This window comes from Quercus lobata, chromosome 9 (assembly GCF_001633185.2).
Source record: "Quercus lobata isolate SW786 chromosome 9, ValleyOak3.0 Primary Assembly, whole genome shotgun sequence".
Classification (NCBI taxonomy): Eukaryota; Viridiplantae; Streptophyta; class Magnoliopsida; order Fagales; family Fagaceae; genus Quercus; species Quercus lobata.
This window is the reverse complement of record NC_044912.1, coordinates 24,297,161-24,324,581: the sequence shown is the minus strand read 5'-3', so window position 1 is coordinate 24,324,581 and position 27,421 is coordinate 24,297,161. Positions and strand designations below refer to the sequence as shown.

At 39.3% G+C, this 27,421-nt stretch overlaps 1 protein-coding gene across 1 annotated transcript; it reads left to right on the top strand.

The window, feature by feature from the left end:
- Positions 1-11,475: 11,475 nt before the first annotated feature.
- On the top strand, positions 11,476-23,820 carry LOC115960424 (1,4-alpha-glucan-branching enzyme 3, chloroplastic/amyloplastic-like). Its single transcript, XM_031079319.1, has 21 exons — positions 11,476-11,844; positions 12,521-12,592; positions 12,909-12,973; positions 13,616-14,293; positions 15,195-15,367; positions 15,462-15,551; positions 16,211-16,286; positions 17,087-17,194; positions 18,103-18,193; positions 18,402-18,503; positions 19,044-19,146; positions 20,043-20,180; positions 20,311-20,382; positions 20,505-20,609; positions 21,017-21,094; positions 21,166-21,273; positions 21,724-21,804; positions 22,469-22,573; positions 22,893-22,978; positions 23,091-23,145; positions 23,607-23,820. The coding sequence occupies exons 1-21, from the start codon at positions 11,567-11,569 to the stop codon at positions 23,637-23,639; spliced, it is 2,697 nt and encodes an 898-aa protein (XP_030935179.1). The 5' UTR covers positions 11,476-11,566; the 3' UTR covers positions 23,640-23,820.
- Positions 23,821-27,421: the final 3,601 nt, after the last annotated feature.

Genomic DNA, 27,421 nt, shown 5'->3' with positions numbered 1-27,421 from the left:
TTTTTGGCTCATTGACTCTTTGATATCATGATTAAGTTATTTACCAAAAAATAATAATAATGATTAAGTCAGTGTCTTGCACATCAATTATTTAATTAACTTTGTCAGGACTTTTATTCTAATTATTTTGTTCATTGCCAATTAAAAAATGCCATCCATTAACTCTCTTCAAATGATTCGTTCACATTTGTTTCTCAAAAAAAAGAAAAAACGATTTGTTTCACATTTGTAATTAAACAGGAAAATTTGATGCCCTTTTACTCAGATGTTGGTTTACTCATATGGTTTAGAAAAAATAAAAATGAAAATCTTTTGTTTTTGTTTTTCAGTTTTTTAACTAAAGCAAGAATGTATACTTATAAGTTAAAACCTACATGTATCTAAGAAAAAATGTGATGTAAAAAAAAAAAAAAAAACTTCTTTTTTTCTACAAACAAATGGGTAGGGTTCCTTCGTAGGATTATTATTATTATAAGAATAAGAATTAGATTATAATCAATGGTAAAAGTAATAACCTTTTTAAAAATTTGGAAAATATTTCTCTTCAAATTAACTCTTTAAAATCTTCATATATTTTTTTATTGAACGTGAATTTTAAAAATTTAATTATTGAATTGCGTCTTTATATTTGTAAAATTAAAAAAAAAATCAAATATTAAAAATTATGTTTTAAATTTTAAGTTTTTATGTTAAAATATTATCGAATAGTAAAAAACATTTAATTTAAACCAAAATTAACATTGTGGGGCCCGGCCCAGAAATAATGGGCTACTCCAAAATCAGGCCCGTCCGAGGAGCGTCCTGCCCGAAGAGAAACCACACATGAAGCACTATTCAATCCCAATAACGAGGAGGCAACCTTTCCGAGGAGCAACTCCTCCTCGGACGTCACGAAGTCCAGACGGGGAACTCTCCCCAGCCAACTCAGTTCACCCTCTCAACATATAAAATGAATAAAATCCAAAATATCCCAGGGAGAGCTACCACCACATTAATTGCGCCCCAACCACCCTCTTGGCCGCATTAATGAGGAAATGACCCCTGAACAGTACCGCCTTGGCCTCTGCAACTCACATAGGGAGAGATGAGGGCGTCTGATGGGACAGACACTCAAGTAGATGCTTAGATGATCAACAGGTGTAAGGTTGAGATGAGAGGAAGGGAACTATATAATGTAGTGGAGTCCCTCAAAGAAGGGGACGAAAAATTCTGTATGAGGAACTGAAGAAATAAACTTATACGTGAGAGATCCATCCTGGTGTTTTCATTTTCTGCAACAATGCTATCCATATATCAGACCGAATAGACTCACTGAGACCAAGTTCTTTGACCCATCCTCTACAAATATTTATTGTGGGTTGCGCTTTGGGCCAGGGCCTGATCAATCGAATTTGGGCCGGGAAAATCGTGCAACCACAATTGGCGCCGTCTGTGGGAAGAACTAGAGCATCAGCTAGCACAACGGTCAAGCATGGCAGAACTAGGTCCGCACCAGGAGAATCCTCACCAGGCTGACTCCCAACAGACACAACCCGCCGAGTCCCAGAGGCAAAATAACCCCGTCAACCCAGGCCACAGGGGAAATCGTGAGGGAAGTGCGCATACTATCCGGACAAGCCAGAGTCACACTCAGATAGGTAGTCACGTGTCCTAGAAGCGAAATAGTCACCAGGCCATGCAGCGAGAGATAGATGATCTGAAGAGGAAGCTACGACGAGCACAGCGAAGGCAATCTCCTTCAGACTCAGACAAGTCCTCTAATGCGGAGGATGTGAGTTACCGACGGAGGTCAAGGACCCCCCCAAGCGAAACCTTTACCTACGAAAAGGAACCACGCCCTGTGCGGAAGTATGAGAGCACATCTAGTAAGGGTTCGGGAAACGACGCCATGAAGAAGGCGTTGGATCAGGTTTCAAGGTCCCCTTTCACGTATAGAATTGAAGGGGCTGAGCTGCCTCGACGGTTCAACCAACCAGCATTCGCCATCTATAGCGGTCGATCAGACCGGGTAGAGCATGTGAGTCAATTTAACCAAAAGATGGCGATATACTCGCAAAATGAGGCCCTTATGTGTAAAATCTTCCCGTCCAGCTTGGGATCAATGGCGATGAGGTGGTTCAACGGCTTGAAGACAAATTCCATAAGCTCTTACAAGCAGCTCACTCGGGATTTCTGCTCTCGCTTTATCACCAACACCAGAGTCCCTAGGCCCCTCGGTTCGCTATTGTCCTTGTCCATGCACGAGGGAGAGACTCTGAAAGCATACTCCGATAGATACTGGGAAGTATATAATGATCTGGATGATAACCACGACGCTGTCGCTATCAGCACATTCAAAAGCGGCCTCCCCACCGACCATGGCTTAAGGAAATCCCTCACTGGTAAACCGGTTGCCAACGTTGATCAGTTGAGGGATAGGATAGACAAGTACAAAAGAGTGGAGGAAGATCAGCTGCAAGGGAGGGGGAAGGAGAAGGTTATCCACCCCAAAGCAAATGATTTCAGGTCGGAACGGCACAACCATGGTCAGCCGAGGAGAGATTTTTCGCGACAGGCTGGGCAGAGTAACCCGCAAACAGTGAATGCCGTATTCAGAGAGCCCGTACAACAGGTACTGGAGAAAGTAAGAGATGAGCCCTATTTCAGGTGGCCGGGAAAGATGGCTGGAGAACCTTCCAAACGTAACCAGAACCTGTACTGCCACTATCATCAAGACCATGGGCACACTACTGAGGACTGCAGGAATCTGTGGAATCATCTGGATCAGTTGGTCCGAGAAGGAAAGTTACGTCACCTGCTGCACCCGTCGAGTGGCCACACCAGCCAAGCAACACAAGAGCCTCGAAAGGACGTGACCTTAAGACCACCCACCGGGACGATACATGTCATCCTCGCCGCACCAGGAAGAACGGGACCACCCATCCCCAGGGTGTTAGCTGTTGATCGGCTCCCCTCTGGGAGCAGGCAGAGGGAACACAAAAGGTCAAAAAAGGGAAGCTCTTTGATACTGGGGTTCTCGGATGAGGATAAGAGAGGAACTATTCAACCTCACGATGATGCCTTGGTGGTCACTCTGAGGATTGGGGGTTTTGACGTGAAAAGGGTGTTGGTGGATTCGGGAAGTGCAGTAGAGATAATGTACCCTGATCTATACAAGGGGCTGAACCTGAAGCCAGAAGATTTGGCAGTTTATGACTCCCCCCTACTTAGCTTCGAGGGAAGAATGGTTACGCCAAAAGGACAAATCCGACTACCCGTACAGACTGGGGCGGAGGTGGTGGAGGTGAATTTTATCGTCGTCAACGCTTACTCACCCTACACCGCGATAGTCGCCAGGCCATGGATCCACGCCCTGGAAGCCGTAACCTCCACACTTCATCAGAAGGTGAAATACCCATCCAAAGGACAAGTAGAAGAGATCCGAGGAGATCAGGCCGTATCCAGGCAGTGTATGGTGGCCGCCGTCTTACATCGGCCCCATGCCGAGTCCTCGGCCCCTGAAAGTTTATAGCAATCAGCCGCCTCGGCAGAGTAAGACGACGGACTGGCCGAGGAGATAGGGTGTGAAAGTTTAGATAAAATCGCTGTCAACGACGACCCGGAGAAGTTCTTTCTGGTCGGCTCGGAATTGCCGCCTCAAGAAAAGGAGGAACTGGTCAGATTTCTTAGAGGAAATGTCGACGTGTTCGCATGGGACGCCTACGACGCCCCGGGCGTCGATCCTAGCCTTATTTGTCACCACCTGAACGTCAACCCCTCTTCCACTCCGAAGAAGCAGCCACCCCGACGCCCTTCAAAGGAACATGCTAGTGCCGTAAAAGACGAGGTGGCAAAGCTAAAAAGAGCGGGGGCTATCAAAGAGGTCTTCTACCCAGAGTGGCTGGCAAACACTGTGGTGGTAAAGAAGAAGACAGGGAAAATGGAGGGTCTGTGTAGACTTCACGGACCTGAACAAGGCGTGCCCAAAGGACCCATTCCCCCTACCCCGAATTGATCGATTGGTGGATGCAACCGTGGGGCACCCTCGAATGAGCTTCCTGGACGCCTTCCAAGGCTATCATCAGATACCCCTTGCGCTAGAGGACCAAGAGAAAACGGCTTTCATGACGCCCATCGAAACTATCATTACAAGGTGATGCCGTTTGGGCTAAAGAACGCAGGCTCAACCTACCAAAGAATGATGACTCGGATGTTTGAACCACAACTGGGCAAGATCATTGAGGTTATAGACGATATATGGTCGTCAAGAGTAGAAGGGCGTCCGAGCACGTGAAGGACCTCGGAACAATCTTCACCATATTAAGGGAGCACCGGTTGCGGCTGAATGCCTCCAAATGTTCCTTCGAGGTCGGGTCTGGGAAATTCCTAGGGTATATGGTCACCCACAGGGGAATAGAAGTAAGTCCCGATCAAATCAAAGCCATTAACGGCCTACAGGCTCCTCGGAATCCGAAGGAAGTACAGAAGCTCACTGGTATGATTGCGGCATTGAACCGGTTCATATCGAGATCGGCGGATCGATGTCGGCCTTTCTACCTCCTGATAAACAAGTGGAAAGAGTTTGCATGGTCGGAGGATTGCGTTCAAGCTTTCCAGCAACTTAAAGACTACCTGTCCCGACCACCCATCATGTCCAGCCCTGAGGCAGATGAGGTGCTGTTTGCCTACATCGCCGTAGCTCCCCACGCTGTAAGCCTGGTACTGATACGGGATGATAATGGGGTGCAGCGACCGGTGTACTATGTGAGCAAATCACTACATGAGGCCGAGGTGCGATACCTACCTTTAGAAAAGGCAATTCTGGCAATAGTGCATGCAACCCGAAAACTTCCTCATTACTTTCAGGCGCACACGGTCATCGTTCTGACTCAGCTTCCTCTCCGAGCTGTGCTTCGAAGCGCTGACTATACAGGAAGGATCGCCATGTGGAGTGCGCTCTTGGGAGCCTTTGATATAAAATATATGCCCAGATCCTCCATCAAAGGACAGGTCCTCGCAGACTTGGTAGCGGAGTTTGCTGAGCCCTCCATAGAAACAACAACCGAGAAGAGGGACATGGATGGAAAGTCGGTTGGTGCGATTTCCACAGGGAGGAACACGCATTGGAAGGTCTACGTAGATGGCGCAGCCAACCAGAGAGGGTCAGGAGTTGGAATAGTTTTAATATCCCCGGACGGTGCTGCCATTGAAAAATCATTAAGGCTCGGATTCTCAGCTACGAACAATGAAGCCGAATACGAAGCCTTACTTCAAGGGATGACGATGGTTCAAAAGTTGGGCGGAAGAATAATAGAAGCGTTCTCGGACTCCAGACTGGTAGTCGGACAGGTGATGGGTGAGCTGGAAGCCCGAGATACTAGGATGCAAGAGTATCTGGGACAAGTCAAGCGGCTGCAGACGAATTTTGAGTCCTTCAATCTGACACACATTTCCAGGAGTGTCAACACCCATGCGGACTCGCTGGCCACTCTCGCCACGTCCTCGGCACATAATCTGCCGCGAGTGATCCTGGTTGAAGATCTAGCCCAGGCAAGTCCCATCAGCAGAGGCCCTGCCAGAGTCCATCAGATCAGCAAGAGTCACAGCTGGATGGATCCCATAAAGAACTTCCTTCAAAACGACGTCTTGCCGGAAGAAAAATTGGAAGCCGAGAAGATACGAAGGAATGCTCCTCGGTTTTGGCTGTCAGAGGACCACAAACTATATCGGCGCTCCTATTCTGGACCGTACCTACTCTGCGTACACCCAGAAGAATCCGAATCTCTACTTGAGGAGTTACACGAGGGGATTTGTGGAAGTCATACCGGAGGGAGATCGCTGGCGCACAGGGCACTTACCCAAGGGTATTGGTGGCCGAACATGCAGAGAGAGGCCCAAGAATACGTTAAGAAGTGCGATCAGTGCCAAAGATTCACCCCGAATATCCACCAACCCGGAGGAGTTCTCAACCCCCTCTCGAGTCCATGGCCGTTCGCACAATGGGGCCTTGATCTAGTTGGACCCTTCCCCAAGGCCGCAGGGAACAAGCGATACATAGTAGTCGGAACAGACTACTTCACTAAATGGGTGGAGGTTGAACCATTGGCCAACATTAGGGACGTGGACGCCCAAAAATTCATCTGGAAGAATATCATCACCCGCTTCGGGACTCCGCGTACACTCATTTCCGACAATGGTCTGCAGTTCGACAGTAAAAACTTTAGGGAGTATTGCCGCGAGTTTGGAATCATCAACCGATATTCCACCCCCGCCTACCCTCACGGAAATGGACAGGTCGAAGCCGTGAACAAGGTCATAGTGAACGGACTGAAGAAGAGGTTGGACGAGGCGAAGGGGAGATGGGTAGAAGAACTCCCCCATGTCTTATGGACTTATCGGACGACGCCGCGACGATCGACCGGTGAAACCCCCTTCTCGATGACTTACGGGGCTGAGACCGTGCTCCCGATAGAGAACAACTTTCCCACACTGAGGTCTAGATCGTTTACCCCAAGCGATAACGACGAGTTATTGGAACGGAGTCTGGACCTAACCGAAGAAAGAAGGGAAAAAGCGATGATTCACGTGGCCTATTATCACCAGAAGCTGAGACAAGGATATGATGCTAACGTCAAACCACGGCCTCTGGGGCCAGGTGATCTCGTAATGAGGAAGATTCTTGGCAGCGCAAAGAACCCCTCATGGGGCAAGCTGGGGCCCAATTGGGAGGGACTATACCGTGTCACATTCGTGGCCGGAATAGGCGCCTACTACCTAGAAGATTTAGATGAAAAAGCTGTACCTCGACCATGGAATGTAAATAACCCCAGAAGATATTATTATTAATGAGAATGGCTTAGCATACGTTTTCTTTCATGATTATCCGCTGCTTGCTGAGCTACTGACAACTATTCATAGTTTTAAACAGAACCCAAGTCCTGCATGGCTCCTCGGACCACAGACTTGGGGGAAATTATTACTCATAAGTTTTAAACAGAACCTAGTCCTGCATGGCTCCACGGACCACAGACTAAGGGGAAATTAATACTTAAGGCAACTATTCATAGTTTTAAATAGAACCCAAGTCCTGCATGGCTCCTCGGACCACAGACTTGGGGGAAATTATTACTCATAAGTTTTAAACAGAACCTAGTCCTGCATGGCTCCACGGACCACAGACTAAGGGGAAATTAATACTTAAGGCAACTATTCATAGTTTTAAACAGAACCCAAGTCCTGCATGGCTCCTCGGACCACAGACTTGGGGGAAATTATATCTTATGATAGATTGGGAGATTATTACTTAAAGGAAATCATTTTAATACGTGCGCGCAGTCTGGCACCATCGCAACTCTCAGATGCGCAGCCCAAAAACCCATTTTATTTTGACCGTTTATCTGTATCTACATAGTTGCAAATGTTCAAAGAAGAGCGCTCTTGACGTGCATCCATAGTGAGCAAAACGAACATTTTATATTAATATTCCGAGTACATTAGAAGGAGAGGTCCTTACAAAAGAATGGGAAAACAGGACGACTCTCGATCAAAAAAAAAAAAAAAACAAAAAAACAAAGATCAAAAGCCTAGAAGGCTAAGCCTCAGCAGGAGGATCTTCTTTCTGCTCGGGCTGAGGAGGCGGAACCTCGATGGTAGAGTCTGCGACGGGATCCTTCGCCATATCGGGCACAAGGACAGCATCAGGCGTCGCCAGATCCTGCTCTGAAGCCATTTGGGCGTCATCAAGCTTCTCTCGGATCTCCTGAGGATAGAAGATGTTCTCGGGCAGTCTTAGCGCTGAATCCGCAGGAACTCCTGCAGCATCGAGAGCATGAGCCCATGAAATACTGCAGTAATCCCTGCACACCTCGGGGATCTCCTCGGATAGCCTAGCCTCCGTCTCTTCGGCCCCGAGCTGGCGAGCGGCACTCTTCTCAGCCTCTGTGGCCTCTCGGATCAGTTGGGCCTCCTCTTTGACCCGCAGCAACTCATCCTCGACCTTTTGCAGAGCAGTCTTGAGGTCCTGCACTGCCTGTTTCTCGGTGGCGAGGTTGATCTGGGTCGCAAACAGCTCCTTGCGCTGGTCCTCCGCCTGGGCCTCAGCATTCTTCAAACCAGCATCTGCAGATTTGCGCCGGTTCTCCGACTCCTTGAACTTGTCCATGAGTTCAGCGTAATCGTGCTGGAGGGACCCCAAGGTTTTCTCCACCTCCGCCCGCGCCTGGGTCTCGACCTCAGCCCGACTACTGTTGCCGCGGCAAAATTCCTCAGCCACGAATACCTGCTGAGTAATCTACAAACGAAGCAAGATTGCTTTAATCTAACAAGGTCAAATAGATCAATGAAACAGTAAAAGGATTACTTACCATCGCGAGATCCCTTTTAAGGGATAGGAAAATCTCAGGCTGAGAGAACCGCCTATAAGCCTCCATATCCCGAGGAAGGAGTAGGGGCTGCTCTAAGGCCTCGGCCACGTATCCCGCCCGGCCTCGGTTGTACTCTCGGATCGAAGCATTGTAGGGGATGGCCACCCCATCCAACTCCAACCTGGGGCCCCATACACGCGGGGCAGCACGTACCTCCGCAAGATTCTCCTCGTCCCGACTCTCCGAGGAGTTGCCCCTTCTGCTCCTTGGCGCGCGAGTGGTCTTTTGCTGCTTGGTCGGCTGGGCAACCACCTCGCCCTCCTCAGGAGTGTCGGCCGGCCTTTTCTTCTTTAGGTTGGGATTAACCTTAAGGCCAAGCTCCGAGGTGTCCGTAGGAGCCACAGGAGGGAAGGTCTTGCCCTGTGGTGGAGTTGGTGCCTTCGAGGACTGCCCTTTCGATGACTGTCCTTTCGACGACTGGCCTTTCCCTCGGGAGGCCATCAGTTCCTTCAGAGTTTTTCCTTTTCCTGCCATGGGCTCTATCTCTTCGCCCGAAGTATCGTCCAAACAGATAACGATGGAAGGAACACCAACTGCAGAATGTCGGTCCCGCTCTCCTTCCGGATCGGAAAGTTCCACCAGGGGGGTCTGCTGAACTTCCTCCTCAAAATAAAACTCGTCTATCTCTACCTCAAGGGAAAGACGAGATGATTCAGCTTGCTCTTCAACCTGAACGGCAGCACCAGGCTCGTTTGGCGGAAGTAGCTGCTCTGCCAAGTAGGGATCTCTAACACCGGGCAGCACAACTGGTGGCAGATCGTGTTCAGCTAGGAACCCGTCCCTGGACACATCAATCCTAGCCAACCTCGGACTACCAGCCCTTATGGCGTGACCAATAGCCTGGAAAGAGCTGCTCAGAGGTTGATAGCCCAGAACCAGATGGGCAGCACGCAACTGCCCGTCCTCGGAAATGTAGATCTCCGACCTAAGAAGGTAGTTCAACGCTGGCACGTTCACAAAGTTTAGCCGAGGGGCGACGTGAATTTTATCTGCAAACAATCAAGGAAAAGGGGATTAGTTCACGAAATCTTCCAATTATAAGGAAAGCAAAAAATGTAACCCCTCAATGCTAAATCCTATCACAAAAGGGACCGATCCTAGAGACGCCGCACTTGGGTTTCCTGCCCGAGTTGGACAATGAATACCGTCGAACCACTCCCCAGAAGCAATAAGGAAATCATTCTTCACTGTCTTATTGGATATTGGGAGACAAGAGATCAACCTAACGTCCTCGTTCCGGGATTTAAGATAATACCCCTCATCCCCGAGGCGATGACATTCGTACAAATAAGCCACATCGTGCCAAGTAAGGCCCAGATTCATCCACTCGTTTAAGACATCTACACAGCCTAGAATCTTGAACATATTCGGGGCACACTGATATGGCGTCAACCTATGGTTGAACAAGTACTCCCTTGTAATCCTACGCATGGGAAGTGTCATCCCTCCCTCTATGAAAGCAATCATGGGGATAACGACTTCTCCCTCACGCCTATCTGTCAATACTCCTTCAAGAGGACAGTACCGCAGCCCAACCCCCGGGGGAATGTGGTATTTTGCCCTAAAGGTTTCCATAGCGGCTGAAGTTTTTACTAATGTCTCAAATCTACCCATCAGAACTGAACTGGGGAAACGAAAGTAAAAACTAAGAAGAAAAGTAGAGTCCGAGGAGGGAATTGAAACGGCGAGATGAACAAAACGTACCGGTACTTTCGCAAAACGCTCGACGGGACGCCTAGAAATCTCTCGTGGACGAAACGCTTCACAGAAAACGGCTACGGTGGCGTAACGGACGCAAGTGCTGATATATCTCTGGGATTCGATGGGGTTCTCTAGAGTCCTCTGAGGTTTACGAAATGCAGATAAAAAGAAGAAATTGCACCCCTCTGACGTCTTATATAGCCAGGACGTGAGAGAAAAGATTGCTCTTGCCTAAAAACGCGAGAATAAACGATGGCCGTTCGATCTACGCCACACCGTAGGATGAGGGAACATAACGCCTCCAAAAGTTAATGGCCGCGCCTCGTAAATTGTAGCGCGTCAAAAGTAACGGACCGCACGCGCGCCACACGCTCTCCTTATTTCCGTCCTCTCCCAAACATCAAAACCCCGTTTTCTCCTCCTCAGAATGAGATAGAAACCGGAGTTTTGAGGGGCTATTGTGGGGCCCGACCCAGAAATAATGGGCTACTCCAAAATCAGGCCCGTCCGAGGAGCGTCCTGCCCGAAGAGAAACCACACATGAAGCACTATTCAATCCCAATAACGAGGAGGCAACCTTTTCGAGGAGCAACTCCTCCTCGGACGTCATGAAGTCCAGACAGGGAACTCTCCCCAGCCAACTCAGTTCACCCTCTCAACATATAAAATGAATAAAATCCAAAATATCCCAGGGAGAGCTACCACCACATTAATTGCGCCCCAACCACCCTCTTGGCCGCATTAATGAGGAAATGACCCCTGAACAGTACCGCCTTGGCCTCTGCAACTCACATGGGGAGAGATGAGGGCGTCTGATGGGACAGGCACTCAAGTAAATGCTTAGATGATCAACAGGTGTAAGGTTGAGATGAGAGGAAGGGAACTATATAATGTAGTGGAGTCCCTCAAAGAAGGGGACGAAAAATTCTGTATGAGGAACTGAAGAAATAAACTTATACGTGAGAGATCCATCCTGGTGTTTTCATTTTCTGCAACAATGCTATCCATATATCAGACCGAATAGACTCACTGAGACCAAGTTCTTTGACCCATCCTCTACAAATATTTATTGTGGGTTGCGCTTTGGGCCAGGGCCTGATCAATCGAATTTAGGCCAGGAAAATCGTGCAACCACAAACATACTTTTTAATAATATGCAATTCAATAGTTTGATAATTTGATTTTCAAAATTCTCCGTCCAATAAAAATTAGTGTAAATGGATATAGGAACAGATTAAAATTCAAAAAAATAATTCTTACAGTTGCAAACGAGTCAGTGATTGTTTGATTCGTTTCTTTCACCGAGTCAACTCATAAACCTCTCACTTCAAAGCATTCCTTTTAGACAGTGTAACCGCCTTCTTATCCTAAAACCCCTGCCCTTTCACTCAGTCACTCTCTCTCTCTCTCTCTCACTCTCTGAGAGCTTCAACAACTACAGCTAACACTCCTACTCTTATCCGATGGCTTCACTTTCTCTCCCAACCAAAATTTTCCTCTACCCAAATAGCCCCTCCATCCAATTCCAATCCCAACACAGACCCCCCCAGAGACTCACTTTTCCCAGAAACATAAAGATCATATGCTCAGCCACAGAGCAACCGCAACCACAACCACAACAACAACAACCCAAGAAGAAGAAGAAGAATGAGACAGAAAGCGAGAAAGGAGTTGACCCAGTTGGGTTCCTCACCAAACACGGCATTTCCCATAAAGCATTTGCTATTTTCCTCCGTGAAAGGTACAAGTACTTTTTTTTTTTTTAAGAAAAAAAAAATAGTAAGTGAAATGGAGTGTTTGGTTGAAGAGAAAGTATGTGAAGGGGAAAGAAAGTTGGGATTTTTTTTAAAGTCATAATTTTTTTTATTTTTTTTTTATTTTTTTTTATTTTATGATTATAGTATGTTGCATTAATTGAAGTATGTAGAAATAGAAGAGAATGAGAATAAGTAGAAAGTGAGATGGGTGTGTTTGGTTGATGAGAAAGTATGTGAAGGAGAAAGAAAGTTGGGATTTTTTTTTTTTTTAAGTCATAATTTTGTTTTTTATATTATGATTTTAGTATGTTACATGTTGTTTTATTAAAGTATGTAGAAATAGAAGAGAATGAGAATAAGTAGAAAGTGAGATGGGTGTGTTTGGTTGATGAGAAAGTGAGGGAATGAGAAATAAAGTTGGGATTCTTTTAAGTCATAATTTTGTTTTTATATTGCGATTATAGTGTGTTACATGCTGTTTCATTTGAAGTATGTAGAAATAGAAGAGAATGAGAATAAGTATAAAGTGAGATGGTGTGTTTGGTTGATGGGAAAGTGTGGGAAAGAAATGAAGTTGGGGTTTTTTTTTTTTTTTTTTAAGTCATTTTGTTTGTTATATTGTGATTATATTGCATTACATGTTTTAATTGAACTATGCAGACATAAAGCGTTGAAGGACCTTAAAGATGAAATTTTCAACCGTCACATCAATCTCAGGGACATGGCTTCTGGGTTAGTCCTATTGAATTCAACTCCAATTTTTTATCAATCTCCTGATTGTGAGTTATAGTTTGAGTTTGATGGGTAGGACTTATAGCTTATTGAAATCTAAGCTTATTATTGAAGAGGATCTGTATTTGGAATGGCTCAACCATCATGCTGAATATTTTTGTGAAAATGTTGATGTTATAGTTCTGATTTGTATGCAATTTTTTTTTTTTTTTTTGGTATCTTTTGGGTTATAAGGGATTCATATGCTGATTATGCTTTTGGTGGGGATTGAGGTTTTCTTTAGCTGAGTTTGGTTGTTCTTGGTTTTGTTGTCTAGATTTGAAATATTGGGTATGCATCGTCACTTCGAACATCGGGTGGATTATATGGAATGGGCTCCAGGTTTGACTCTATGCTCAAATGTTTCTTCTCCTGCTTGACAGGGTTCTCAAATGTTTAATTAACTTTCTGCAAACTTCTAGCCCCAATATGTGCCTAATTCTGATAAATGGAGTCCCTCACTATTACAGGATTTTAGTTTTTTATTTTGGTATCTCTTTTTTATTTTTATTTTTTTCCTCTTTTACCTGATTTTCAAATTACATAGCTAATTATATGGTCAAAAAAAAGATGGTTGAGAGTTTTGACATTAATCCTCCCCTGAACTTTTCTCTTCTTCAGCTCCCTTCTTGAATTAGCATTTCCTTTCTTCTTCCTGAAACATATGTGAACTCCTAGCCTAATCCTGTATTTAGAATGAGTAGTTATTACTAGTCTCACTTTTTTTGGATCAAGATTGGAACTTGATACAATGGACATTATCAATTTGGTTTCACTGTCAAATGACTTGTTCTCCCTGGTTGGAATAGGCAGGTATATTCCTTCCATTACAACCATACATGAGAGTTTCCTACCTCAATGTTTCCCTTAGAGCTGACTTCCATTTTGTATGTTTATTAAAAGAAAAGAAAAAAAAGTTTCCATTTTGCCTACATTCCTATTTGTCCTATGTTATATGCTGTTAATCAAGCATCTTGAATTCAGGTGCTCGCTATTGTGCACTGATTGGTGATTTCAATGGCTGGTCACCAACTGAAAATGCTGCAAGAGAGGGTTTTTTTGGCCATGATGATTTTGGATACTGGTTTATTATTCTTGAAGATAAGTTGAGGGAGGGAGAAAAACCAGATGAACTCTATTTTCAACAGTATAACTATGTTGATGACTATGATAAAGGTGACAGTGGTGTCTCAATTGATGAGATCTTCAAGAAATCAAATGATGATTACTGGGAACCTGGAGAGGACCGATTTGTTAATAACCGTTTTGAGGTGCCAGCAAAGTTATATGAGCAACTATTTGGTCCTAATGGACCCCAAACTTTAGAGGAACTGGAAGAAATACCAGATCCAGAAACAAGATACAAGGCATGGAAAGAGCAGCATAAAAATGACCCACCTAGTAACTTACCTCCTTATGATGTGATTGATCAAGGAAAAGAGTATGACATATTTAATGTGGTTAGCAGTCCTGAATGGGTGAAGAAAGTTTTTGCTAAGAAGCCTCCCTTGGAATACTGGTTAGAGACACGTAAAGGAAGGAAGGCATGGTTGAAAAAGTACACTCCAGGTATTCCTCATGGCAGCAAATACAGGGTGTATTTTAACACTCCTAGTGGGCCATTGGAACGGGTGCCTGCTTGGGCTACTTATGTGCAACCAGGTAATTGGCATCTGCCAGAAGTCTTTTGCTCATTGTATTGTTGTTGGAAACAGGTCCTCTTGCATGATTTCTTGTCTCTTTTGCTTGTACAATTAAACATCAATTCATAAGTAATGAAGATAAATTCATTGAGCAAATGACCAAAACCAAAATTATTTTAGAATTTTTTTTCTTTATCTCATAGGAGAATGAATCATTGTAGAATTTCGTTTTTGAATTCAGATAGGGATTAGATTTGAGTTTAGATAGGGATTAGTCTCGAGATTTGTTTCAGTTTTAGATATGATTATCTTTTATTCCTAAACCCTCCTTCTAGACGGTTGTATTTTTGGATAGACAATTGATTAATGAAATTTCAGATTGGAGATTTTCCAATATGTTGGGTGCTGATTCCTAACACCTTAGGTGTTGGTGCCTAAGTTTCTTGCTTGGTACTAATTCTAGGCAAGCCCTAGGTGCTGATTCTTTGGGTTTATCTCTTGTTCTTTTATTTTCTCTTGATTGTCCCACATCACATTCTCTATAGTATATATGGTATATATCTATGTTTTAGATACGTATATTTGCATCTATGTATCTATGTATTTATGTATGGACTAATCTATGTATATGTTTATGTATGGATTGCACTTAAGGTTTTGGTATGAGTTTTTTTAGTAGTGATTCCTTTTAGGTTCTCCACTTGCATATACAGGGCTAGTAACTATGATTATTGCATACATAGGACATACGTAGAGTACCCTGCGTAATTGAAACTCTAGTGGCTACTACTTTTTTTAGGAGTATTTTTCTAGCAATCTTACACTTTTATTTTCCTTCCAATTATTTTACAATAATATTTTACAAGCTTTGGCATGTTGTATTGTATCTACTTCATCTAAACTTTGTTGGTTATATTCAGATATAGATGGAAAGCAAGGTTTTGCGGTCCACTGGGAACCACCACCTGAATCTGCATACAAGTGGAAAAACACACCCCCAAAAGTGCCAAAGTCCTTGCGCATATATGAATGCCATGTTGGAATTAGTGGATCAGAGCCAAAAGTATCTTCTTTTAATGATTTTACAGAAAAGGTAACTCCTTGCTTTTTGCTATCTTAAAATATTCCTTCAATACAGTGGTATCACATTCAATTTCTTCAGCTTTGCACTACTTTTCTCAATACAGGTCCTTCCGCATGTAAAAGAAGCTGGCTACAATGCAATCCAGTTGTTTGGAGTTGTTGAGCACAAAGATTATTTTACTGTTGGTTATAGAGTGAGTTGAACATTCTTTTCCCCTTTCCCTGTCCATTATTAAGTATAAACATTTTGCTAATGCATATATCTCTATGAGTTCCCTAAAGTGCCGACATTGGAAATTGTGCTGTCTTTTTTTCTTATGTTGATTAGCAGAGGCTTCTGATTGGTAAATTAATTATATAGTTTCTGTGTTTACAAGAGTCTGATCCATACTTTCAAGATTTGTGCAAGTGCAACTTGGTCTGGTATCCGGTTTATGCATGTATATATATTTTTTATAAGTAGTATCCGGTAAATATTTCAACCTGCCTTAACATTTTAGATTGGACAAGAAATAAATTAAAATACGACATGGCAATAAGAAATAATGTCAATAACAAAATTATAAAGTGGGTGATAAAAGCCCGGCACTGAATGTTTGGTTGCTTTAGTGACTTCTATTTTTTTCAGTTTTATTTTTTATCGTTATTTCTGTAAAAAGTAATGTCACATGCATGGTGGCTTATTTTTGTGTTTTTCGCTTGTTTTTATCAGCACTTAACTGATAATGATCTCTAGAAACAGTCTCAATTTGAGAATTTGGATTTTCTTAATTTCTTTTCATTATTATTTCTACTAAGTGCATTTTATTATGTCTTCCTTTAAATGTAATCAGACTTCTCTGTCACAATGCAGGTTACTAATTTCTATGCTGTTAGCAGCCGATATGGCACTCCTGATGATTTCAAGCGCTTGGTAGATGAAGCACATGGTTTTCATTCTTTATCTGATGTCTTTTTCTATACTACTATTTAAGGGGTTTCCCTTGTTTGGACCGGATTTTTTTTGTTCTAAAATATCCGTACATCCCTATGTTTAAGTAGAGACAAAATTAAAGGACAATCCGGTAAAAATACAATACTAACTCTCACTAAAACATTGCTTAAAAAATAGGGTTACTCTCCTATTGATTTTCAATTTTTTTTTATCCACTTATAAATTAGATTCTCAAAATAAAAATTATATATAAAATAAATAAATAAAAAACAGATTTTTTTTTTTTTTTTGCTATGACCACTTAAAAAAAAAAAAAGAGCCTCATCACACACGCGCTTCGCGTGTGTGATGAGGCTAGTATTTTATTAAAGATTTCATTGGTTCTTTTCATATGGATGAATCAGTTTTGGCTCATCTTAATAGCTTATGTGAGAAATACATCTTGCGTTATAGTTCTTTTTTGTATTGTAACATTATTAAGGTTGGTCTGAGGAAAAGATGATTAAGCAAAAGTGTAATAAGGTGCTTATAATGTATGGACATACACTGCTTCTATGAAAGGAAAAATAATTCACAAACAGAGCTAGCACTGGGTAATATGAGAATTAATTAAACCTCTTTGAAAAAAAAATTTCTTTAAAATCCAAATGTCTCATCAAGCAGCATTTATGCATAAACAGCATTTCTATTTTTACATAAAAATATGTATTCTTAACAAAAATTTCAGCTTATTGTTTTTCGTTTGTTGCTGATAATAAAATTTACATATTGTTAATTACATCCTACATTTTACAGGACTAGGACTGCTGGTTTTCTTAGACATTGTCCATTCCTACTCAGCTGCAGATGAGATGGTTGGACTGTCACTATTTGATGGATCAAATGACTGTTACTTTCATACTGGTATATGCACAAACTCCTTGTGCCTACTTTTCTAAGACACGAGGTCTCTCCTCTGAGTTGGTCCTTTCTGCTTGCCTTGCTGCTCTACTTTATCAGCTTGTCTGTAACCTATCTCATAAACTTGGGGGGGGGGGGGGGGGGGAGATTTGAATTCTGTATAATTTTCACTTGGTCTCTTAAAAAACATTCCTGAGGCGTGTGTTGTCATGCATTTGAGATAATATTTATCAGGCTTTCAAAATGTGGCTGTCCCAGTCCATTACGTGTTAGGCATAAGCCTCATTTGCTGAAGAGCAAATGCAGTCAAACCTACAATATTCCATTTCTAGCTTCAGCTGTTGAAGCAGATGCCTTGTGAAATCATTTTGTAGCTAAAAGAAAGAGTGCTTTGAACATAATATGCATCCATATTCGGTTGGTTGGAGAAAGCGAGAGAGAGATGTCTGTAGGGACTAGAGAGGTTGGTTTGTAACTTACTATGGAAGAAAAGAGGATTGGTCCTGTTAATGAGATAACCCATCTTCTTTGTTAGTAGGAGACTAGGAGTATACATAAGCAGAACCATTTTAAAGAATAGAAATAAAGAGTTTAAAACCTTGCATGCATTGAGTTCATTTTTGTAATTATCTTCCTAAGAAGTTTCAATGTATTTTCTTTGAAGATCTGAGTATGTTGTTACTGTCACCCATGCAGTGTGTGCTCATGAACCACATGTTTGGATTTCATATATCAATCTGAGCCAGTTTTCATCTTTTTGTGTCATCGTAAACAAGCATCCTTTATAATGTTTTTGTTGTACAATTGAAAGAGTCAAACTTAGTGCAATGAGTTTACAAACTGCTCGATTGACCTTTTTTCTTTAGTTCACATACCATTTACTCTGCATTCAACTTTTCCTACTTCAATAGGTAAACGAGGGCATCACAAATACTGGGGTACCAGAATGTTCAAATACGGTGATCCTGATGTGCTGCATTTTCTTCTCTCAAACCTGAACTGGTAACTGCAAAGCAGAAACAGTCATTAAATATTTTAATTTTTAAAATTAATGGACTTGATTGGTTGCACCATTCTTCCTTTTGTACCTATAGGTATGTGCTCATATAGCTGCTGTTAGTTTATTTTTGGGGAACTATAATAGTTTCTGTCCTGGCCTGCCCCTTTGGGTGGATAGGTTGGTATTGCTTACACAATGGTGTTTGAACAGGTGGGTTGTGGAGTATCAAATTGATGGCTTCCAGTTCCATTCACTCTCATCAATGATGTATACGCACAATGGTTTTGCTTCTTTTACCGGTGACTTGGAGGAGTAAGGCTTTTGTTGAGACTTTTTCATTATCCACATCTTACCACATCAAATTAGTCATTTTTTTTACTCTAAAAACTAAGCTTAACTTTAAACTATATTTTTATGCTTTCTACTGTTATATTATGTACATAACAAAGATATAAACTTACCACCATGCCTCTTAGCTTGAATGGTATCTCCAGCCCTCCCCTTAGGGAGAGTCAAGGTTTGAATCCCCATGGCACATGTCGCCCTGCTTAATGTAGACCAACAAAAAAAAAAGATATACATTTGTTCTCCTAGCATATGCTGTCTACATTGCATTGACTTACACAAAAAAATAATTAAATTGTTTACAGATGTATCGTCAATGAGGACTAAAATTTAAAATGAAGATTTTAAATGTTAACTAAATGTGATGTTATATGATTTTACTCTAATACCATGTACTCAACCTCACAATTATTCTTTAATCCAGGCCTGTTTCATTCTTTGGTCCCATACAGTCATAATTAAAGCTAGTTCACATTTTATTTGATGGTAGACTCTGTTCTATTGCAGATACTGTAATCAATATGTTGACAGGGATGCATTATTATACCTTATTTTGGCAAATGAGATACTGCATGTTCTTCATCCAAATATAGTAACAATTGCTGAAGATGTAAGTATTTCATGTTGTTCACTTCTATTTCCTCCAAAAACTCGGCAAATTTTATCATCTTTTTCTCTTTTCTTCACTATTGGAAGATATATGACAATTTCATTATTTTTCTTTTAAAAGTAGTAGTATGTATTGAATTTAAATGAAACATGCAGCATCTGTTAATTGCAAGTTCATGCAAAAGACATTAGGATTTGAGCAACAGATAATATTTTGATTCTCTTATTACTGATTACAGTTTAATTTCTTTACTATAGTAAATTAGATTATATTATTTTTGGTACCATTTGGTTTTTGCTTTTCAATGGTTGAAGAGGAGCCTTTTTGTCTTTCACCTTTCCTTCAGTTGGAATCTCCTCCCCCTTAAGAATAAGGTGGAGGATAAAATCATTGCTTTAAGACCCACTTGGTACATGTGTAACTTTTCAATCAAAGAAAAATACAAGTAATAAAAGGAAATAATATGAACCCAAAAAAAAAAAAAATGAAAGGCATGTTTGGTAACTCTGCCTTGTGTCACCAGAAACTTGTGGGATCATCATTAGAAATGTCAACATCCACCTATACAAGCCTTCCAACAAAATTTAGTCACAATATGTTTTAAATCTAGCTTGACCCAATTTTATTTTCCCTGATTACGACAATTTTTTTCCACAAGTGTTCCTGGCTACAAGAAAATGTCTTGCTTCAATTGTGTTTGCCCATTATTTGAGTTGCAGTAAAGCTTCTAAAACAATAGTCCCTTTTTATTCTTTGTTGAAACTTTAGCCCCTCATATACCTATTGTTTTTCATTTATTTCTTTAGGCCTTTGCCTTATGGCAGAATATTAAGCTCTCTGATTTGTATTTTCTGGCATTTTATGAAATTTTCTTTCCTTTTTATTTTATTGTTCAGGCCACTTTTTATCCTGGATTGTGCGAGCCTACTTCTCAAGGTGGATTGGGATTTGACTATTATGTTAATCTTTCTGTGTCAGAGATGTGGTCATCTTTTCTTGAGAATGTCCCTGACCATGAATGGAGCATGAGTAAGGTTGTATTGTTTGATATATGCAATTCACTCTGCATCAAATAGGAGTATGCTTTTTCGTTATTAATTCTTTACTTATATCATTTTACATTCTATAATTCCCAGTACTTACAGAATTAGATATATAATGCAGATTGTGAGCACATTAATGGGCAATAAACAACACGCAGATAAGATGCTTATGTATGCTGAAAACCACAATCAAGTAATCATTCACTCTAATCTCTTCTTACACAACTATAATTCTATTAATATAGCAGCACAATTTTTGTATATAGATTTTATTTATGTAGTATATTATTATTGCTAAACAATCTTTCATGTCAGTCAATATCTGGAGGGAAGTCATTTGCAGAAATATTGTTTGGTGAAAGCAGGGAGGATTCTCAGGGTTTGAAGCAATCATTGCTTAGAGGGTGTTCCTTACACAAGGTATGATATGAACTCATTTTCGTAGTAATGATGTAAAATTCAAAATTTCAGGTTATGAAATTCCTTTTTTCTTATTTATAGATATTGCTTTCTTCATTTTTCCTTAGGCCACTTATTTGGACACCACAAAAAATGCCTTGATATAGGCTACATTTTATGATTTTAATGCATTATTGGAGAAAGGCTTTATGTTAATTAAAATAACAGGCAAATACATGGAAAAACCAATATCATCTATTGCCAACATACATCAACTTAAAAGGGGCACTTTTCAACTGTCAAGCACTTACAGTGCATGAAACGCATTGCATATATTTTGATTTTTTGTCAAGATTTTCATGATTTTGATTGGTTAATTATTCATTTCTTTGTTGTAATTATTTATTTTTCTTTGGGTCTCGAGGCAGATGATCAAATTGATTACATTTACAATTGGTGGGCGTGCTTATATGAACTTCATGGGTAATGAATTTGGGCATCCAGAGGTATGATTACTTTCCCTGTAATACTAAAATAGGCGTTATTTCATGTGACTGACAATCTTCTCATGTTCTAGAGGGTTGAGTTCCCAATGGCAAGCAACAAGTTATCATTTCAACTTGCTAAACGTCGCTGGGATCTTTTGGAGAAAGGCATGCATCGTGATTTATTTTCCTTTGATAAGGTGTCTATCTAATGATTTGCATTACAAAATTTTAATTTTTTTATCATACAATGCTTATACGATATGACATTCACGGTTCCCTGTCTGTGGAAAGTGACCTAGATATTGAACTAGCTGTTGTCAAAAATTGTTGAACTGTTTAGTATTTATATTAGATCTATAGTTATTATGTTCTCCCATTACATGGATGCAGTTTATACTGTGGTATATTGTTGAATTTATTCTTGGTTTTATTGTATAAACATGCAAGATGCAACTTTAGTTGCCAAGAGGCTTGTAGCTCAATTAATTGGCACCTCCCTAGTGTTTCTAAAGGAGACATCCAGGGTTCTTTAACTAGTTTATGTTGCCCTCCAGCCTTTATTTTTATGACCAATAACTTTTAGTGAGCAAACAGGAAATACATTGATAGCTTATTAACAGATCAGATTACTTGTTCCTCTTTTCTAGGACTTGATGAAGTTGGATGAAAATGAGAGAATTCTTTCAAGAGGTTTACCAAACATTCACCACGTTAATGACACTACCATGGTATGGCAACGTGCTCCTTCCATTCAATTACTTGATACATATTCAGCTAAATTAACTAATTAATGCCTTCCACCAATCATTCGTGGAAAGGCCTGCATGTCTGTATGCTTTCTTGACTTGCTCTTTCCATTTATTACTTGACATATTCAGCTCAATTAACTAATTTATGCCTTCCACGAATCAGTTTGTGGAAAGGTTTGCAATGTCTATATGCTTTCATGTGTCTGTAAGGCCAAAATTGTGACTTCTTCCAGGAATTAAGAAAATCCACTTAGCATGTTCTGTGGGTGTAATCGCCTTTTGGATAATCTAGAAATGCGGAACATAAATTGATTGCAGAAATCTCAACAAAACCTATATTAATTTCTTGGGTTTGATAAATGTTTCGTTTCCACTTTCAGTATTTCTTATGGAAGTAAGTTCTGGTATTACCATATAACCTCAAGTCGTTGAGCTTCTTAATGTCAGTGTCTCTCTTTAACCTTAACTTAACCAATTCATGAATTATGCCTCTGAGCGTCCAACACTTTTTTTCCTCCGTCCTGTTCTTTTGTATACACTCACACAACAGAAACACTTTTTTTTTTTCGGTGCATGTTGTCCCATTTATTTTGTTGATAATTTGGTACCTTCCAGAAATTGATACATTCTTTGCAATTTACAGGTAATATCTTACCTGCGAGGTCCTCTTCTCTTCATATTCAATTTTCATCCAACAGATTCTTATGAACAATACAATGTAGGTGTAGAGGAAGCTGGAGAGTATCAAGTAAGTGTAATCTTTTTGTAATTCTTTCATCAGCCAGATATGGAGCTTCTAATTAATAACTGTACATTCATTTGGTATAGCATATTTTCATTTGTTTATTTTGCTTAGAAAATAAGCTGGGAAAAGTACAGTTGACCTAGAAAAATGTGAAAGTTTTAGAGCTGTACATTCTCTTTTAGGATGTAAATAAGACATACCAAGCAGGCACTAGTTTATCATTATGATCTGGGTACGGCCATTATGAATGTTTTAATCTTTGTGGCAACCAATGCATTCACATATACTACAAACTGATAGAAGAGTGATTGTAATGACAAAGGTTGTGTTAAATACTGATGAAACAAAGTTTGGAGGTCAAGGGCTTATTAAGGACAACCAATATCTTCGAAGAACCATTAGCCGAAGGTAGTTATTTACATTCTTGAATCTTTTCCTACTTTCCCCTCAACAATTTTTTGGGTACATCTACTTAGGGTAGTACTTTCTTCTACTTAATCTGGCATCTCTGTTTTTGCAGAGTTGATGGCCTCCGAAATTGCTTAGAAGTGTGTCTGCCCAGCAGGACTGCCCAGGTTGGTACATTTTCTTACAGTTGTCATGTTGGGAAATTCTTTTTGGGTGTGCATGAATTTAGGATGGTTTGCGTTCTTTGCTACAAATTGGGGAGGGGTTATACACATTATTCTGTAGGACTCATTTTTTGTAAAACCACAATGTCAGGGGATGATTGTAAACACTACATTCTCTAAGATATCAGTTGTATAATGAGCAAATGAATATGAAAAAGTTTGAAATGTTTTAGGCGCTCTGAATTGATCTCCATGCTCTGCATTGGGTCATCCGCACTTCTGCTCTGTGTTCTACTTATCCACGTCCTTACATGTCCCAGCCTCAAAATCTTGGACTAGAAAGAGCAAAATTTATTTTCAATAACGGACTGTTTCAACCTTATATTCTGATACACCAGATAATTTCTAAAACTAACATTTTCACTGATTTGATGTGGAACTAAATTCTTCTTTCATTGTTGCAGGTTTACAAATTGAGTCGGATCTTAAGAATATGACCAAATTTTCACTCTAAAAAGTAACTTGCACGGCAGTGTTCCAGGCTATAACAACTTCTTGTTCATTGAGCGCACATACTTGTATCTCTGAGAAAAAAACAAGGAATTATGGGAATCGAATCAGCTTACGAGAAAAGAAGCACTCTACCTGCCAAATCTCCACCTGTTTTTGGTCATTTTTGGATGTATAGAATATACGAATTGACATTTGCTGACTACTTTGGACTCTTGGAAGCTTTGCTACAATGATATGGGATATTGATCTTATACCTGCCCAAGTTTACACAACTAATGATCCCGCCACATGGAGAAATAATTCATTTGAAACAGCCAGATTGGAGTTTTTATTGTGTATGCAATGGTAAATTAGGTAGGACTGAATTCAAATTTCAAGACAAGGTAGTGTTTGAGAGGCAGACATGGGTATGAACATTGTAATATGATATATAGTAGCATAGAAGAGAGGGAGATGCATGTGTAGGGCTTATTGTTGTTTGGACAAAGATTAGTTCTAAACAAGGTTGAATGAATCTCTTGTAACTCAATACGTGATGATTTATAAAACTATTTATGTATATTATTTAAACAAATTGTATGACTTGTTAAAAAAGTCATGTGACTAAAACTATATGTAGATGATCTCTTCAATCACTATATAATGGATTGGAGGAAGATAACTCCAAACTGGTTTGAAACTAAACGTTTTCCTTATTTTGTGTAGAACACTTAGATTGTTTGTGACTAATGGTATTAGTTCTACTAAGATTATTTATTTATAGCTAACTCAGGCTCAAGGCCAAAATAAATTCTCTAGAAACTGTTTTTTTACGGATCTTGAAAATAATATAAAAAAAAAAAAAAAAAAATTGTCATATGCAGTTCACTTTATTAAAAAGTGTGAAATGCATTTTGAATGTAAATACCAAACACAAGCTTTGACCCCATTCCATTCATTTCTCAATACATAGGTTATTAGTGTAAGATATAATGCAGCTACATTTATTATTTTATTATTATTGTTCATTCATCAATGTTTTTGTTTTTATTTTTTAATTATTGATAGAAAATCAAATCTCAGGTCTTTTATTCGACAATAAGAGAAATTATCACTTGAGCTAATTAGAACCCACCTTTAGCATTTTTATTCAATAATATAAAAATGTGCAAAATGCAAAGATTTCTAAAGTTAGATGAATTAAATCAACTCTATAATATCAATTTAGTATTCCTAACTCTTGAAACATAAAAAAATAATGACAAAATTGACAATTCGTCTCACTTTATTATTTGAGTGTTATTTTAATAAAATTCAATAAAATCTTCATTCTAAATTTAATAAAATCATTTAATTAAATCTAACAAAAGGGTTATTTTTAATTGAATTTGAATAGAAAACCTAGAATATGGAGTTTTGTTTCTCTCTCTCCATCTATATGCTCATGCTCTTGTACAAAATTGTTGTGCACAGGGGTGGAGTTATATAGAGTTCAAGGTCTTCAAATGAACCCCCTGAGCTAGAATGTTTTTTTATAATATATAATGTTTTTTATTTTTTATTTGTTCTCCTAAAATGAAAATTTGAACACCCTGATCTTAAAATTTTTTTAAGTTTAGTTGAAATAAGATTAAATATAATCTTCTTAGCAATATCTTGGTCTTTTTAAAAAATAAAAAAATTAAAAAAAATTAATAAAAAAAAAACCCAACAACAAAAGTAAAAATTTGTTCATCTTAAACCTCAAAAAAAGCCTATTTAGATCTTAACAAATTTGAAATAAACTAATAGAAAATTCTTAGTTTACATTGTATTATCAATATAAGATTTACATTGTCTCTAAACAAATGTGTATTGTACATTTTTTGCAAATTTGTATAATATTGTACATATTTGTTTAGTTTACAATGTAAATCTTACATTGATAGGACAATGTAAATATATAATTGTCCTAAACTAATAGATAAAATTATTTTAAGTAGTGATAATAGAAGTTCACCTAATGAAAATGATTTATATTTTCATTATATTAAGAAAAAATATGTCAAATGAACTTATAGTTTATCTTTTATTCTTTTGCTAGTACATACTATAGACAAATTTGTAAAAAGAAATCTTCATAAAGTTTAAGATTCATCTCTTACCTAAGATATATCTTCTTGTTGACCCCCAAGAAAAAAATCTTTGAGTCACCATTGGTTGTGCGCAAAAAAAAAAATAAAAAATAAAAAATAAAAAATAAAAAATAAAAATGAAGAGAATGCAAAATTAGAAATGAAATAATAATGCATTTCTTGGAACCTAAAAATATTACCAAAGAAATTATTTTTTGTAAAATAAATTTCACTTTCTTGAAAGTTGTCAAAATGCATTTTGAGTAGCGATGCCAAACACAAGTTTAACTCCTCATTCATTAATTTCTTAATATATAGGTTACTCTATGAATTACGATTGCCCGTATGTACATTTATTATGACTATTACGATTGCCAGTTCCTTAACCCTTTTATTCAATAAAATAAAATCTCAACAAAACCTATATTAATTTCTTAACCTATATAGGTTACTAAATTCTTTCATTGTTGCAGGTTTACAAATTGAGACGGATATTAAGAATATAACCAAATTTTCACTCTAAAAAGGAAATTGCACTGCTGATTTCCAGGCTATAACTTCATTGATCTCACATACTCGTATCTCTGAAAAAAAAAAAAAAAAAAAAAAAAAAAAAAGAAGGGAAATTGAATCAGATTACGAGAAAAGAAGCACTCTACCTGCCAAATTTCCACCTGTTTTTGGTCATTTTTTGGATGTATAGAATATACAAATTGACTGGTGTTGACTACTTGGGGCTCTTGGAAGCTTTGCTACAATCATATGGGATATTGATCTTATATCTGCCAAGTTTACACAACTAATGATCATGCCACATGGACAAAATAATTCATTTGAAACAGCCAGATTGGAGTTTTTATTGTGTATGCAACACTAAATTAGGTAGGTCTGAATTTAAATTTCAAGACAAGGTAGTGTTTGAGAGGCAGACATGGGTATGAACATTGTAATATGATACTAGCATAGAAGAGAGGGAAGCATGTGTAGGACTTATTGTTGTTTGTACAAAGATTAGTTCTAAACAAGTTTGAACAAATCTCCTGCAACTCAATATGTGATCATTTTTAAATCCATTTGATGAGGGGGAAATTTTTGATGTTCCCAAATAGAATATGGGGTAGCCAAGCCGAAACTCAACGATGGACCCTTAAAATAAAGCCCAAAGGCTATCGGTGTGGTGTAAGTCCGCCTAAGTAAGAGATAGAGGTTGCACCCTAACAAGAAGATAACAATAAAACCCAATAAACACGTTAGTATTGTTAGTTTGTTATATTATTAGTTTTTTTACGGCATCATAGTTCAAATCAGTCCTCTAGCGGTACGGTATTATCTCCAACAGTAGAGTTGAAATTATACTTAGAGTCTAGCAGTCAATGATTAAATAAATTTAGGAAAGTATTCACTCCTGGGGGTCTTTGTGTGTCTTGGTCAAGGGAATTTATAGTGCTTTCAACCATCATTACATCAATGTGAGGAAAAATTTCAATTGTTACAAATACATTATATCCTTCATCATAATAATAATAAACAATGATTAAAGTCTCCATAATTACAAATAAAAGAGGAAAAATAAGATGGAATGAAGGGAGAGAAAGATCTTCAGCTCAGTGCAGCAAGTATTAAACTAAGATTTTGGTGAGTATATAATTATAAGGCATGAATGAGGTGAATGT

Bases quoted from the DNA above. Each gene is read 5' to 3' on its own strand.
- LOC115960424 (XM_031079319.1), top strand. From the start codon at position 11,567: ATGGCTTCACTTTCTCTCCCAACCAAAATTTTCCTCTACCCAAATAGC. The intron at 12,593-12,908 runs GTTAGTCCTATT...TTTGTTGTCTAG, and splicing joins CTCAGGGACATGGCTTCTGG to ATTTGAAATATTGGGTATGC. The intron at 20,610-21,016 runs GTATGATATGAA...GTCTCGAGGCAG, and splicing joins GAGGGTGTTCCTTACACAAG to ATGATCAAATTGATTACATT.